The 16,469-nt window shown below is 38.9% G+C and overlaps 1 protein-coding gene across 1 annotated transcript in view; it reads left to right on the top strand.

Annotated features, from left to right (window-relative positions):
* Positions 1–16,469, top strand: part of poc1b (POC1 centriolar protein B) — a 38,036-nt gene that overhangs the window by 2,236 nt on the left and 19,331 nt on the right. The window contains exons 3-10 of the mRNA XM_055039307.1: positions 130–301; positions 441–620; positions 2,176–2,283; positions 2,387–2,502; positions 3,155–3,288; positions 3,949–4,017; positions 4,765–4,929; positions 5,069–5,146. Coding sequence (XP_054895282.1) covers positions 130–301; positions 441–620; positions 2,176–2,283; positions 2,387–2,502; positions 3,155–3,288; positions 3,949–4,017; positions 4,765–4,929; positions 5,069–5,146 — 1,022 coding nt within the window. The remainder of the gene's footprint in view (positions 1–129; positions 302–440; positions 621–2,175; positions 2,284–2,386; positions 2,503–3,154; positions 3,289–3,948; positions 4,018–4,764; positions 4,930–5,068; positions 5,147–16,469) is intronic.

Below are 16,469 nucleotides of genomic sequence, written 5' to 3'. Positions count from 1 at the left end.
AAGGTTTTGGGTAAATTTTCCATGAAATCTCAGAACATATCCAGTTTATAACGCTGACTGTTTTCTTCAAAGCTGTGTATATATGTGCGGGTATTTTCCTGATTACATTTTCTGTTGTTCTTCCTCCAGCTACAGGATCAGTGGATAGGACCCTGATGATCTGGAACCTAGCCCCGAAGTCCAAGGCCTTTCGTTTTGCCGGGCACCAGGACACCGTCACAGGGCTGCACTTCTCCCCGTCGGGGCGTCTGCTGGCTTCTTCGTCCAAAGACAAAATGGTTCGATTGTGGACACTTTCCTTGTAAGCCAGATAGCTGACAATTTTATCTGCACAGTTTGTTTCTCACATTTAGAATGGGGAATCTAAAATCTTGGTACATGAATGCTCAATTTGGACTTTAAAGCAGATTTTACTTGAACTGTTTTTGTGCTTGGGATAGAAAAGGAGAACCCTCGGTGTTGAAAGGCCACACCGGCGCAGTGCGCAGTGTGTCTTTCTCCCATGATGGCCACAGCCTGGCCACTGCGTCTGATGACAAGTCGGTTATAGTGTGGAGTGTCCCACGGCGGTGTTACATCTACTCCCTCAGCCAGCACACTGACTCTGTCCGCTGTGCCAGGTATGGAAGTGCCGACCTCTTAAGACCCCGCTCCGTTGTTCATGCCTGGCTGGGTTTTTGCCGAGTTGACTGTGTCTCTATTGACTGTGTGTTCCTCACTATTCATAGCTGTGTTTTCATTACAAATGTGCACAACTTTGTCAATACACTGCTAATGTTGGAAAAAAAACCTAACAATTACAATTACAATTGCGCAGTTAAAATCACATGTGAATAAATTGTTAAAAAAAACATACTGTGCCATCATCCTCCCCCACTTCCTGTTTTCTTCTTCTTTGTTTTTACCAGCAGTAACATCTAGTTATTGACTCGTGTTGTAAAAAAAAAAAGAAAGTATTTCCAATGCAGTTTTGCAAGATACATTTGATACGGCTGGAAAAACCCACCTCAGCCCAGCACAAAAACGTGAAACTTTTTTTAAATTGCCGTGTTTCCTTTCGTAATTCCAATTGCGCAATTTCATACTCAATGGAAATGCAGGTTGTGAATGCAGGAGTTGAGGTCGACATATTGATAATGTCATGTTGCCGGTGTTGCCCTGGGTGACTTAGTTTCTCTGAAATCTATCGATATATTGCTCGTTGTGGGTTTCCCTGTCCAGTGGACGCTCTTCTGCCGAAATTGAAAAAAACAAAAAAACCCCAGTTTGGACAAGACTTATCGATCTACATTTTAGCAATTACTACAGTCTCATTGCGGATTCCATGGGCCAATCAATGAATCACACTGCTGCCAATCAAATCCAGTAATTCTCGACCTGCAGGTGGTTCCAAAAAACAGACCGAAACCCACACAGAATCTGCAAATGAAGACGAATTTGGCCGGCTGACCGGCGAAGAACTGGCTAAAGCCACGCCTGTGGAGAAAGGGCTTTACAGTGGCTTCCAAAAGTATTTACACCCCCTGAACCATTTCCTCTTTACAGGTATCGTACTCTTACACTTGAATAGCCTGTAGAGGAATATGAAAGGAATACTAATTTTGTTTTTCATGTATCATTTTTCTAACATTTCATGGTTGCACACTACTTTGGGTTGGTCTATGTAAAAATCCACATTAAATCCTGATTTTTAAACTTAGTTTGTGTGCTTTACTATAGAAAATGCAAAAAATCTGTAATATTTTGGTAAATCACTGTACGGAAAACCCACAAGGACGCATAAACGCATTGGACACCCAGCTACTTTAAACTAACATTTAGTAGAAGCGATTTAATCAAGTTTTAGTTTGCGAGTTGAACACATTACATGCTAACTCTAGTTTATTTGTATAGCACATTTTAGCACCAAGGCAGTACAAAACACTTTTTTCCTTAAAAACATGATATGCCAACTGTTTATGGAACAAGCAATAAACATTGCACATTACAAATTTTATCATAATAATCATCAAATATATTGTTTAATATTCCAGTTACTATGACTCAGAGGTAACTCTAAACAGGTGGAGGAGTGGTGGTGGTTGGCCTTGATTTCAGGAAAACTGCAATTTTTCAGTTTTCTGGAAGTTAGTTCCAGAATAGCGGCGCATAAACGTTTTGTGTGCTTCTGTTCAGATTTTCTCCAGACGGGAGGCTCATAGCGTCCTGTGGGGACGACTGCTCCGTCCGTCTCTGGGACACATCCACCAAAAGCTGCATCAACACTTTCACAAACTGCGGAGGGTAATTCTGTCAGCCTGTTTCCAACTGAAACGCGGTTTCTTCTCAGTGGGTGGAGTTGACAGAGTAATTGGTTTCGGTGGCATAATCATTACATCTGTTGCAGCTCGGTCACATTTGTCGACTTCAACGGCAGCGGCACCTGCATCGCCTCGTCAGGAGACGACAGTTGTCTTAAAATCTGGGATTTACGAACCAATAAGCTGATTCAGCACTATCAAGGTATGGAAGAACCACTTTGCTGGGGCTGAAGAGGCTCTGGGTCTCCTCTCAGAAACAAATGTTTAAACATGTTTCTGCACATTTAATAAGATTTTCATACACCGCCCTGCATGAACTGCTTCCTCCAGCTACAGGAGGAAGCAGGGAGCCTGGTTTGCGTATGAGCAAAGGGAATAATCTGCAGTATTTTTGGTTTATGTATCACAGGGTACTGTACAAAAGCATAAATTATAGCACCTTGCAAAAGTACTTGCACCCTCTGACCTGTTCTCTATTACAATTTTGGACTTTTGAAGCAAATTTTACATTCAGACTCGCACACTGGCACTAGTTTTTGACTAAATGTTTTTGGCAAATTGCAGAGAAACCAAACTCTTTTTGCAGTCATGAACAAGGTTCTATCAATCCTCTAGCTGGATATTTGACCACTCTTACCAAACGTAATGCAGCTTGTTTCTATTTGTTCATTTTTGTTCTGATACCGACTCAACTTGAATTGAAATCTTCCTTAGAGCTGAGGGTGGCTGCTGTTCCTGGAGCTCAATCTCCCTTCATGTTTCAATAGCCGTGAACCAATGGCCTTGTCATTACAATACAGTGTTTTGCTTTGAGCTTTACTCATATTATTTAGCTTGTTTTGCTGCGTTTTCAGTCCACAGTGGAGGAATCAATAGTTTGTCCTTCCACCCGTCCAATAACTACCTAATCAGTGCCTCCAATGACCGTACGGTGAAGATCATGGACCTGCTGGAGGGCCGGCTCCTCTATACCCTGCATGGACACAAGGTGGCGTTGCAGCAGAGGGGGAAAAAAATCTTCCTTCGTTCTTTTGCTTTTTTGTTGTTTAATTTTTTTTCTTCTACTCTTTCATTTACTCTTTTGTTTGCCTTTTCGCTTTCACCCTTTTTTTCTTTTGCTCTTTCATTATTTCATTTGTGTTCTTTGTTCTTCCTTTTGTCCTCTTGTTCTTCATTCTTCCTTTTCTCTTTCACTCTCTCTCTTCTTTCTCCGTTTCACTTCTCTTTTCTGTTTGTTTTCTCCGAGTTCTAGTTCATCGTGTTTCTAAGATAATAGCCTGAGTCATTTTTTTTCTGAAAGCGATTTATTTTTTTTGTCTAAAACATTATTTTAATAAGGCGACAATGTACAAAGGCCACCTTACAACTTTTAGTAATTTGTCATAGCATTATGGAGCATAACGGGATGAGAACTCTTTAAATGTCTTGCTTTATTTTCATGACAAATGTGTCCAAGTAACCATGGTGACAGTATTAACCTGAAACCACAAAATTTGGGAAAGTCACTATCCATATATATGCCATTCCTGTACATCACTTTGCTGTTGTAATTTAATGAGGACATTTTGAACATTGTTATTTTAATTTCTTTGTGACGTTTATTTGAATTATGGTTTATGATGTTTGTTTGAATTATCTTCATTCTCAGGGAGCTGTAATTGCTGTGGCCTTTTCCAGGCTTGGAGATTACTTTGCCTCAGGCGGAACTGATCGCCAGGTTGGTATGACATGACTTTCTTTCCTCATAGTTTGATAGTCGTTCTCCACAATATTACTAATTTATTTTGTTGTTCAACACTGTTAGAGGAACTTATTTAACTTCAAAATGTATATGTTTTATAAAATAGAATATTGTCTTGCAATTGAATTTGTAACTTCTCAATTTTCCACATTTTTTTCCTACTTTCTAACTACAAACCTCAACATCTTTTAATAGAATTTCAGGAGACAGAAAGTGAATTCTGGATTTGAGTCTGTGCTTTGACTAGGCTAGTCTAACATATGAACATGCTAATAGTCATAAACCATCTTGTTGTAGCTCTGGCTATATCTTCCGTATAATTTATTTGCAATCTTAGTAGCAATTTTTTGCAAGTGAGGTCATTTGGTGGAAAGCCATAATGACAGAACATTTTTCTTATGTAAAAACTGTTGCTAACATGGGAAGAAAAACAATTTCTGTCACATGTGAATCTGCTGTAAGGCTTTCTGGAAATCGCAGCGATTGCAGCTTTATTTGTTCTTATGTTAACAGAATATTCTTGAAATTAGCTGAAAAATAAATACATTTGTCAAAAAAACAACATTGATTTTGCTGGCAAAACAATGGTAACAGGTTTGTGCTTTGAGTTTAATGTAATTGTCGTCTGTTATACAATAAATAAAAAAAACACACACAACAGCTGTTGGTCTGTCTTTAGACATTTTAAACTTTGGCTTCAATGTATTGGGTTTCCCGCTTCAGGTTCTACTGTGGAGGACGAACTTTGACCGTAAACGTTACCAGGACATTCTGCTACAACACAGCCGGAGGTCCACCCCCGATCCTCTGCCCCACCTGTCTGACATCCACCCCAAGGTTCCCCACGCCTTCGCCCGCCTCCCCCGCTCACAGTCCATGGGCATTCAGGTATCGCTTGCTTCACCTCCCAGCATTGAAACTCAATGAATTATTTCTGTTTTAAATTGGAAAAAAAATATGTGGTTTCATTCCAGGCTGTTGGTTTTCCATGTGCAGCCCCGTCATACCAATTCTTTTTTGTTCACAGATCAATCCAGTCGTGACAAACACGATGTCCTCCAATCCTCAGGTCGTAGAGGCCAGCCGATATCTCCATGACAACAAGGTAAGGCGACCAGCAAGTGGAAATTTGCACAATTACAGCAAAACATAGAGATCATCCCTCCCTCTGATCTACTTATTGCTTCTTCTTTCTCTGCCAACTCTATGAAGTGCCTGAAATTGTTACATAGTAAGGCCAATTCTGCCACTAGATGGCAGTGGAAGCCAGTGTAGAGTAATGGTGGATGTTTTATGTCAGTGTGTCTTGTTTTAATTCTCACAGAATGATGCACATTTTGCCTACACATGGACCTGTCTAAAGTGATCGCTCCTTTATGGAGACAGCCGGTCAGTGTGTCCTCACGGCAGTTGCTCACAGTTCTGCCAGCTCTAAAACTCTGGATGTGAATCGGTTTTATCCGCTTACTCTACTAATGTTGATCCCGGATAAAGGCTGGAAACATGAGGAGGATGTGGTTTAGTTAGAAGGTTCAGGTTGAACGAGTATTAGTGTAAACACTGCAGTTCCTTAGAAGAGCTAGCTGTTTGGTTTAGTGGAAGTGGTAGGTAAGAGGTTTCATCCAATCCGGGGCTAAAATTTATTCAAGTTCAGAAGATCTGTCATGGCTGATGAGGAACAACTCTTCCAAGGAAAGAGTTTCAGATTTATTGTATGTAACAATGATTGCAACAACTGAAAACAGAGAAGCAATGTCAGCAACATGGTCATTTTAGAATATATGGTATTGATTTATGTTGGTTAATGGCCATGACATCAATATTAATAACGGATAATGTTATCAGCCACAAATATTCATATTCATATTTTTTAAAGGTTTTCTTAGCCGTAGTGGCCTTTATTTGAGAGTGCTCAGACATTAAAGTGGGTTATGAGGGAGAGGAAAGACAAACAGGAAAGGTCGTCAGGACAGGACTCGAACCTGTGACGGCCACATCGAGGACAAAGGCTGACATACGTGGGTTATGCTTCACCCCTGCGCCACCGAAGTATCCCATATTGGTGCATTCCTAATTTTATCTTAATAGCTGTATAAATGCACATATCATAGGGTTTTATTTTTTTTATGGAAGTCTTCTTTTTACAGCAGTTGTATGTGGAGATTCAGTTAAAGACCATTGTATCAAAGATCATATTTCTTTAAGTTTAAAATACCTATTTTACTGCAACTATTTTCTCATAAATACGAGACCATTTAGAGTATTTTTTATAATACTGACTATTCAGTAAAAAACTTTATACTTTCATAGCACCAAATTTGAAATGGATAAGACTGAAGTGGTAATTTCTTGCTTTGACTTGAGAGAAATGGACTCCAGCGATTCCACATCATCTCTCCATCTTCATGGGCTCAAAAGTGATCGGAGATTAGTCGCTCTTTTTATCCAGGTCTTAGATCCGAACCTGACATTTACAGTCATGTCGGTTTGTTCACTTAGGAGCAGTGTGTTGCCCTACATCTAATTGTAACTTGTTCCCTTCAATTACCTCCTGTGTGGAAGGAAAATGGTGAATGAAAAGAGCCAAGTGGAAGTCATTTATGATGAGGACGGCCAAGTCGGATATGTGGTTTTACTTCAAGCCTCCATTAAGGACACAACCGTAAATCAGCTGCTCATGATTTGGACAGCTGTGAGGTTAAGGAGAACTCTGAGCAGTGCATGAATGAGCCAACAAAGACGTGAGTTTTAGGATGAGTTCTGTTTGTTTGCAGATGTCGGTTTTAAGGAAGTGATCCACTCATATGAATCTTTTTGTGTCAATAGACAGTCATAGTTTTATGCTATCTGATAAATACCCGATTTTAAGTTGTTGAAAACTTGTCTCACATGTGGATTCCACATTGTTGTTGCTTATGAAAGCAAAACAAGAAAAGGAAAATTGTATCTGAATGCAGTTTTGTATCGGCTGTTGAATCGTGCATTATTCATTTGCCACTTTTAGGTAAAATAACTCTTAGACACCGGACTGTGTTAATTTCAGTTTATTAAGGTTTGCATCAGGTCTGGACTCTGATGCCTTTGAGATGTCTAGTTTCAGCCATTCTTCTATTGACCTTTTGCACCTAGTCAAGTTAAAGCACTATGATGGACGTTGGAAGTAATGTGGTTTTCCAAAGTTATTTATGCCAGTATAGCTGTGGTTCCTTCTTGTTCATGTCCAGCTAATTTGACTGTGGAAGTAGCACATCTCGTTGGGGCTAATAGACGGTGATATTTGCAATCAAAGTTGGAAACAATTAGCTCAGAAACTGACCCAAACCTGTTGTTGGAATGATTAAAATGTTGACTTTGCCACATGATTTATACCACTATGTCATAAAGTCTAGAATGTTTTCCAGTTTTTGTTGTACATGGGTACGTGATGATGGAGCATTTTCTCCATGGTTTGTATTACGGATCACATATCCGTAATACAATATTTGATTGCATCTTCCTAATTAAATATATGCATGATGTAAATGAATGTTAATCTTTTTACCTTTTGAAATATACACTGACAATTGATGGCTGCTGTCAACCGCAGTCTTCTTTCCTCATCAAGACGCTTATGACAAAATGATCAGTTTGGTTTGCATCCTTGTCTGTTTGTCCAGCTGACTGTGCAGCACCTTGTGATCATTTTTCACAGTGAAATCAGCTAAATGAGAGTGATTTTAGGCTGCCAGCTGTTAGTTTTTTTGACAAGCTGTACAAGAGTTATTTTGACGTTTGTCTTAGCGCAGTTGGCCGCTTTCTGAAGAGTGTGATGTCACATGCAAAGTGTCAATAGTTTAAATGTATGGCATAATTGACTGACAGCTGAAGTTTGACTAAAATGGAGTCATAAAACTTATCAGGTGCTCTTAGACGTCACTGTAGAATATTTGGCATAGAGAGGACAAAGATGACCACAAGTCCAGGTCTTTTCTGTAACTGCTGAAACGTTTGTTATCAAATGCATGCCCCCCATTCTGTGTGTGATGCTTCTGATCATTGAGAAAATAAGACAGTTGCTATCTCTGAGCGATGATTAGGGTGCATCTGTAGTTTATTTTGTGTTTCAGTTAGTTATCTCTTTTCGCTTTATGTTCAAAAGAAAAACCCTGTTTCTTTTCCCATCCATGGGGTGGGAGGGTAGGAATCCACGTGCCAGCTCCTTGGCCCCCAGGGGCCTTTCACAACGAACAACGGTTCTATTAATAGTGTAGCAGGAGAGTTGCCTTCTCGTTTAGCTCAGTTGCTGCACATGCATCAGTTTTCTCCTTGCTAAAAATAGCAGCAGAACGTTGGTTGCTTTAGGGCAGCGTGTTCTAACTCTGAATACCTCCATGAACTTTGGTGATGTTAAAGTGTTTACCACCTTTAGCTTATCACTAATATGTTTTGTCTGCATTTTCTCTGTTTATGCTGATGATTGTCATGATATTTTATATGCAATCTATTAGAGACAGAAGGACAGGGAGTTTATGAAAATGGCAATCATAATGGAGGATAGTATCTGCGTTTCCACGGGCTATAAAATTGCACAAATTATAAAAATAAATTGGCTCAATGGAAAAATGGCTGTTTGGAAAACACCCACGTTTTTTGATAAAAACGTTTTTGCTCCAGTATGAGATGTTTTTTTTGCTGCAAAAACTGCAATGGAAACACGTTTTTTTCAAACCGGTGAAAACGACAAAGAAGATGAAAGGAAGTGGAAGGAAGACAATGTTTCTATTGATTTGTTGCAAGAACAAAGTTAATTCATGAAAACACCGCCACTACAAAATTGTGATTTTTTTTTATTTTTATTTTTTTTGGGACATTAGTGGAATATTGACAAAGTTTTACTCATCTTCTATTCAGATAGCTGGAGAAATTGGACTGACTTCTAACTTGACACATTGTCGCCACCTACTGGACTGGAGTTTAAATAGCATGTTAGCTGGGTCCGGGGAAAAAAGTGATTTTAATTGCATTTTTCATTTAATAGAAACGATGTAATTGCCAAATTGTGTTTTTTTGGCATTAGTGGAATATCAATAAAGTTTTGAGCACATTTGTAATGGAAAAGCAGCTACTGTCATAGTTCAACTGAACACAATAATCTGAAGTCCCTTAAGTGTTTTAATCCAGATCAAAAATGTGCGATGTGTGTGTACATGGAGGTTGTTTGGGCATGACTCATCGAGTATGGGTGTGAATGTGAGCGACGGTCTTTCATGTTCAAATTGGTTCTGAGCGGGGAGCCCCAGCCCCTGCAGTCAGCTCCATGTGAAAATGTCAAATCCATGATCAGGGAACGTTCCATTCTCTCCCTCTCTTTCCTCCTCGTCCTTCCCTCTGGTCTTTTCTTTCCCCCTCCCACCGTTCTACATGTACTTGGAGTGCTTTCCCTTCCGCTCTTTATCCTTGTCCCCTTCCAATCTCCCTCCTCACATCACCCTAATGGGTTCATGTGTCCTGAGGTGGTTGTGTGGGTGGTTAGACTGGGATGTTCCTGTCTAAGAAAATTCTCCAACCATCAGTGACCTCTTGAGCAAAACACATGATTCTTTTTTTGAGGGATTTTCCCTTCACTTTAGCGCATGAAATGTCTTTATGCGTAAAATTTCATTACATTCTGGAACTCAATCACCACATTAAAGGGAAAAATGCTTCTCCTGAACCGATTGAATCATCCCATTATGTAGCGAGGCAAAGAACTCACTGACTTGAGACAGATGATGTCTTAAAAATGTCCAGGATGGACAATTTTTTTTACCTTTAAATAAGTGGTTCTTCACCAAAGTGTGATTTGGTCTTCACACTAAACTTGTTTCGTCCGTTTTCGTTGAACTCTTGTTCAGTTGTCTAGAAAGTCCGGTTCATTTGCGGAGGTGTGATTGCACAATCAAACTCTGATGCGGACTGAAAAAGTAAACTCTGGTCAGTCTAAAACCCAAAGTCTCAGTTTGGCTAAAGTGAAATCTGGTGCGGTTTGACTGCAGATGTGCAGACCAGAGACCTCTCCAAAAGCAGGAAGCGAAGTAGAACAAGGCATTCTGGGTAAATACAACTAAAACAAACGCATGAGTTTAGTGCCATGGGGAGAATTTGGCTCATGGTCTTCTACCAACAGTTAGAGAAATCCTATAATCACTAAAATTTGATGCCACTAAATGTTTGTTTACATTTTATGAAGAGGGAAGTTGTGCTCATTGTCTTAGGAGGTTTTCAGAATGATTTCTTTTGTGGTTCTTGGTGCAGCACCACCACAGGTGAAGGGGGCAACAGGTTGTGAGCATTACAGAGTGTGGTTGGTTTGACACAATCAAACACTGCACAGCTGTCTTCCCTCCTTAATATAATAATACTTGAGACATTCAATTTAACAATAAACCTAACACATTAGATTTCACTTGCGCCTTGTTTTTCTTCTTCTCTGAGCATTGCTTTGTCTACCTTTTGCAGGGAATTGCATTACAAATATTCAGATCTAGCACAGTTGGCATCACTCTAACCCTGTCAGGTGATATATAAATATACGTCTCACCAAAACCCACTGAAGTATTTTGTACTTATTGCATCCCTTGTTGATAAGTAGCTTGTACTTCGACTTAAAATAGTTTTCCAAACAGAATTTTCTCTTTTATATTATTTTTTTTCTTATATAACTGATGACCAAATGTTCCTAAAGCAAATATTTGTGTGTGTTCATGTGTGTGTTTAAGAGGCGATTAGATGGCAGACGGGTAGATTTGGCTACTTGTGCTGTCTCTTGTGTCCCTGCAGACGTTAGCAGTGACGCCATTTAGACCAGACGAGATATTCTCTACCACTGTGCTTCTTATCAACCTCTGTGTGCATGTGTGTGTGTGTGTGTGTGTGTGTGTGTGTGTGTGTGTGTGTGTGTGTGTGTGTGCGTGTGTGTGTGTGTGTGTGTGTGTGTGTGTGTGTGTGTGTGTGCATGGGTGTGTGTGTAATATGCTACACCTTACGCCATAAATGTGATTATTGCATATTACTAATTGTAACAAGTTTGGTGTAAATTTAAAAGTGTTTGCTCATGCGTAATAACTGCACTCAGGTGCATCATCAACTGTGAGATCAAGCCAATGTTTGTGTGTGGCCCTATATTAGCACAGATGACCCTGCTCCTCTTCAGCTTCCTGTGCAGGGGAAGTATTGGATACTTGATGACTGAGGGGTTGAGACGCCAGATTTAAGTGCTGTAGAGGGTGTCACGAGTGAGAAGACACGACGGAAACGAGATAAAGATAGCAACAGCTACAGGGGAGAGGGAGGGCTCACTTTCCACCAGGACACGAACTCCCAGAGGCTACATAACACCCTGACACCCACGCATCTGCACACACACACGCACACACATAACCACACTGTGGCGCACTCACCGCTTTCATTCATGCACAAAGATAAATAAATAAATAAACAAAATGCCTGCAGTGTTGCACATTTATTCTCACTATATATTCTTATGTACTCTTAATCTCACTGTCGCTTACACACACAAACAGCCTGATGGGCATTTTTAAAAATTTTTTAGTAATTTAAAAATGGATGGGACCATGTAGGCACTTTACATGATGTTTTTCTGCGTTACATTTGAAAAGTGATGTTAGAATGGGAGTGAGTCGGATGAATTCATATTTAAATGTGGAATGTATTGAAACAAACAACAAGGCTGTGATTCTGTTGTTGGAGCTGTTGTCTGCAAAAAGAGCAGTTCAATTTTTTTATGATTTAAGTTCCAATACAGTACTGTGTAACTTCTTCTCACACCCTTACATAGGGTGTGAACAATAAATCAATAACACAATAGACACATAGATAATATGATTGATAGAGTATTCAGTAATTTCACTGAATTCCGATCAAGAACCTCTAGTGGCGTGCCAGCAGCAAACGCGTTTCGCGCCTGATATGTTCAACGCGAGGTGTAGAGCAAAATGTATTCAAACTGCACACGCGTCAAAGTTGAAGCAACGGACTCGTCTTTGATGCACAGAACACGTTTGGTGTGAATGCACCATTAGCATTCTGGAAAATGTAGTTGGAGTAAAGACTTCAGCTGCCCAGCCGTGGCGTCAACTAACAGGTTACCTATCAACAACTAGCTAAGTAACTTGTCCAGCAGCAGCAGTTTAAAGTTTTGCCACTGTGCCTCATAACTGCTTAAAATAAACAATGTAAAACAGAAAAGGCCAGTATTTCAGATGTATAAAACTAATTAATTATTAATATCGAATGATATGAATGTCTATATTGAGGTTCATTATTCAGGTGTATCGCCCAGCCCTACCTTAACAGTTTCTTTTTCATATTTTGTCAAGTTTTGACTACATATTTAATGTGATTTAGAGTGTTTTCACACTTCACAGTCCAGTAGACTCTGTTTGAATTGGGGCCAAAATTGCAATATTTGTTACATGTTCAGCTGGTCTGGTTTGCTGTCATACTGCATTGTGCTAAATGAAACAAACCCTTTGGACAACTTGTATATCTCCTGGTATACCTGCGGTGGAACTATACTGAGAACCATTAAAGGAAATGACAGGAAAACCCCTGAAGAAGACAATGAGCCCAAATTCTTCACGAAATGTGAACATGGAAAGCATGAGGTACATGTAAAGAGAAAGAAAACAGATTTTTTGTTTTCAAAACATTTCACACATTTATGTGGGGTGCATTGCTATTAAGCCTCCATTAATATTGTGACATTCCTCTCAGTGTTCTTGAGCTGGCCGACCCTCATGGACAACCACGTGCCTCTCTTCATGCTATTTTTAGCGCAGCTGAATACCCATTCAGATATATGTGTTTTAATGCACTGATTCATAGGCATCTACTCAAAAGAATCAGAAGAAAAGCATTAGAAAGAAAGAGTAAAGTGTTTTCTCACCAGAATGTGAATGCAGTTTTTGTGTCCTTGTTTTCTCTGAGGGATAAATTATTCACAGAAGGAAATCAACACATCTCTCCCCACTAGCATTAATTCTTCTTCTTCAGCTTATGTTCTGACTGGACGTATTCTGTCGTATCTATTGTGTTGGTGTGTGAATTTTGATTAATGGTAAATTGGTAATAATTAAACAGATTCCGTTAGCTTGTGCTACCTTGTGCAACGTTGCTGTTGGAGAAGCGGAAATGTTACTGAGCCTTTTAAAACAACTTCTCACTTCTTGTAGAAAGCAGATAAGAATGTACCTTTGAATTAATTTGGTTACTAATATTGCTGATCTTCTTGTCATCTGCCATCAGCCACAAGGATCCTGTGCTTGTGCTTTTTCAAGGGTACAGCGTGTATGTGGGGGGAACGTGCTGACAGTCAGTACATGCACAGGGCTAAAAATAGGCAGGCAGGTTTATTTACAGGTATTACCGGGACACCTGAAAGGCAAGCCATGTTGAGTTGTTTTTCCTCTTTTTGCTATGGGAAGTGGTTTTGGTTCGGCGTCGAGGGATGAAACTAGACCTGGTATGGGATGTTTTCATCGCTTCGCCTGTATTTTTCTGGCAAGATTAAAAATGGTGAAAAACAACAAGATTCCTGATATTTTTTATTTCTATTTTAATGTTTTACATCATGTTGAATTTCCATTTTATAATTTTGGTTGGCAAATAAATCTAATAGATTTTTTTTATAAGTCTTTAGTACTTACTTCGGCAGTAACATTACAATGTACATGAATGTCACGATCCATGTTGAAATATTTTATAAAGGTTGCTCTGTGGATGTGTCACGTAAAAAAGTTAGGATCTATTTTATACTTGTACGCTGCGTGTACTTAAAACAAGAAAATGGTATTTTAAAAAAAGTACGTGATGTATAAAATGGTGAACAATAAACGCATTTACTTTGTATATGCTGATCAATTTATGATTGTACACACGTAAGCTGGCAGATACTTCCATTGACATGCCCTGATTTAAATATTCAGATTGACGTAAATATAACGTGGACATATCACATTCCTCTTTGCATTATGGGTAAGCATTAATTAAATTAATTGTTTTTTGTAAAAAATTGCTTATAAGAATGTTGATTTATTGTTGTCGCACTGAATTCCAATGATTGATGTTTGAAATGCCTTAATACTGTCAGGAAAAGAGTGAAGCTCAGACAGTTTGGTCAAGACACACTGAAGCTGAAGCAGGAACTCAGTCACTTAGACTATTGAGCAGGAATTATGCCATGAACACAGGAGGTTGTTTTGGGTCAACTATATTTATATTCACAAAATTAAGTGAATTTATTTGCTAATGAAGCCATCCATCTCACACCATATCCTGCTACTGTGCTGTTCATTAGAACCGTATTTGAATCCAGAGCACTTTGCCTCAATCCTGTTGCATTTTTCTTTTTTTACATTATTAATTAAAACCCTACTTCTAATCCAAAGCCTAGTAATGGTTTGGGTTTAGAAGTAGGCATTTATTGTAACGCAAAAATAGCATTAAAAATAATGTCAGGCTTTTTTTTCTTCTTTTTTTTTCTTTTTACATTAATTGAAATTTATCTGAACAACTTACAATTAACAATAAGATAAATGCATACTTCTAATCCCAAATTACCCAAACCTATTTTTGTACATTTTAGGGTGGAAAAAACCAAAAGAGTTTAGTTGCAGTTCAAGAAGCAGCTTATTATTTATCACATATTTCTACAGGTCTGAGGTCCATGATAACCTCCACAGAGTGACTTTGGAAGGCTGCTGCTAAAGCCAGTGTTAGAGAAACCGTGTGTGAATGCGAGTGTGTGTGTGTGTGTGTGTGCTGCCTGTGGAAATAACAGGCTACCTTAATGTCTGGCAGGGCTGCTGGCTGATGCTATTTTCTGCCTTAGTGGAGGCAGAGAGGATGTGGCCCGGTGAACCGCGTAGGCAGATCAGACGCCTCATGGCTCTGCTGTTTGCCGGGTTTATTTCTGTACGCCTCATCTAGGTTTACAGAAAGAATAAGCAATTGATTTTTCTGAGCTCTCTATTTTTTTTCCCCCAACACAGAGGGATTCACCTGTAAGCATTGATTCTATTTGGACAAAGGGAAGCAGAGGCGTGCTGTACCTTTAATCAACTCGTAGAAATTGGTTCATTTATTTATTTTCCTCCATTTGCATTTTGGACTTGATTGCATAGAGAATAATCATCATCTTTGTCAAATTAAGACTAAGATGTTTAAAATAATACAAAAAAAGTTCAGTAACTTGTTTGTAAGTCTATCCTTTTTGAACCATTTTATGATGTAATTTCAGAATTTAGGCTTCTTGAGTAGAAGTCCGTCAGCACACTCTCCACATCTTTTTGCTTTGCAAAGTTTCTCCAAATATATCGGATTGTGAAAATATTTCTAGTTACCCCTCGTTTCGTTTTATGTCTCTCCACAGATATTTTCATATTTAGTCCTCTGAACTGTGATTTTCTTCTGGTCAAGTTAAACTATTATTGTAAAACTCAAAATTATTCTTCATCCTTACAATTTTTGTTGAAAGTTTTTTTTTATTTTTATTTTATTTATTATTTTTTTTATCAGTATTGTCCAGTATGTGGTATTTTTGAGTCAGCCAAATTCCAATCCATAATATAATATTGCTACTGTGCTGGCATGGTACATAAGTGATGAAAGAACAACAGAAGGTGTTTAGTTCACCAACCTAAAACGTGACACTTTGCTGTTAAGCCATCAGTGTTTGAACCCCATCTGACCTGAATGTTTGCTACACAGATTAGATTTAGTTTGTTTGCTTCTGTGTTTTTATGGAATCTTTGTCAAATTCTTATATTTTGGTTAGACTTTACTTTAGTATCTTTTTGCATTCTGTTAATCTTGTGCAGTCGCTGAAAGAGGTAATTGGCCTTTTGACCCTAGACTGTTATTGTTCATGTACTCTAACCTGTACACACTGCGTTTCATGGATTATATGCTGGCCTACCCACCTTATGAAATACTGAGGGATTATATTACAGTTTCCACCAAACATGTTTTTGTCACATTTCTTGCTCTGAAGTTTCTGGGCTTTTGAATTTCTCACGTTCAACTTTAATCAGATCTAAAATCAATTCAGCCAAAAATGCTGATGTTTAAGCCAAAAGCTGTGATTATGTCCACCACACTCAGAATGTTTTTGTTGGGTGATTATGAGTTTTGTTTGATTGTTTTTCAAGGTTCAGAAGTAAGGACCTTGGCTAAAAGATGCCTGAAGGGTTTTGGGGTGGCCTTTGGTGCAGTCTCTGTGGGAACGGAAAGGTTGGGTTATTAGCATAGTGCGAGAGCTTACATGGTTTTAAAATTCGACTGCTAGCAATTAAGAAGTTGTTCTCAATGGCGAATGAGTTTCCCACAGGTTCTTTGCAGACTTATTGGTATTAGCTTGAATGCCAGAAGCGATTAGCAGGCATGTGCGG

This window comes from Poeciliopsis prolifica, unplaced genomic scaffold, assembly GCF_027474105.1.
Source record: "Poeciliopsis prolifica strain line A6 unplaced genomic scaffold, Auburn_PproV2 SCAFFOLD001, whole genome shotgun sequence".
NCBI lineage: Eukaryota > Metazoa > Chordata > Actinopteri > Cyprinodontiformes > Poeciliidae > Poeciliopsis > Poeciliopsis prolifica.
The sequence above is the reverse complement of the archived record's forward strand: the minus strand, read 5'-3'. Positions and strand labels throughout refer to the sequence as shown.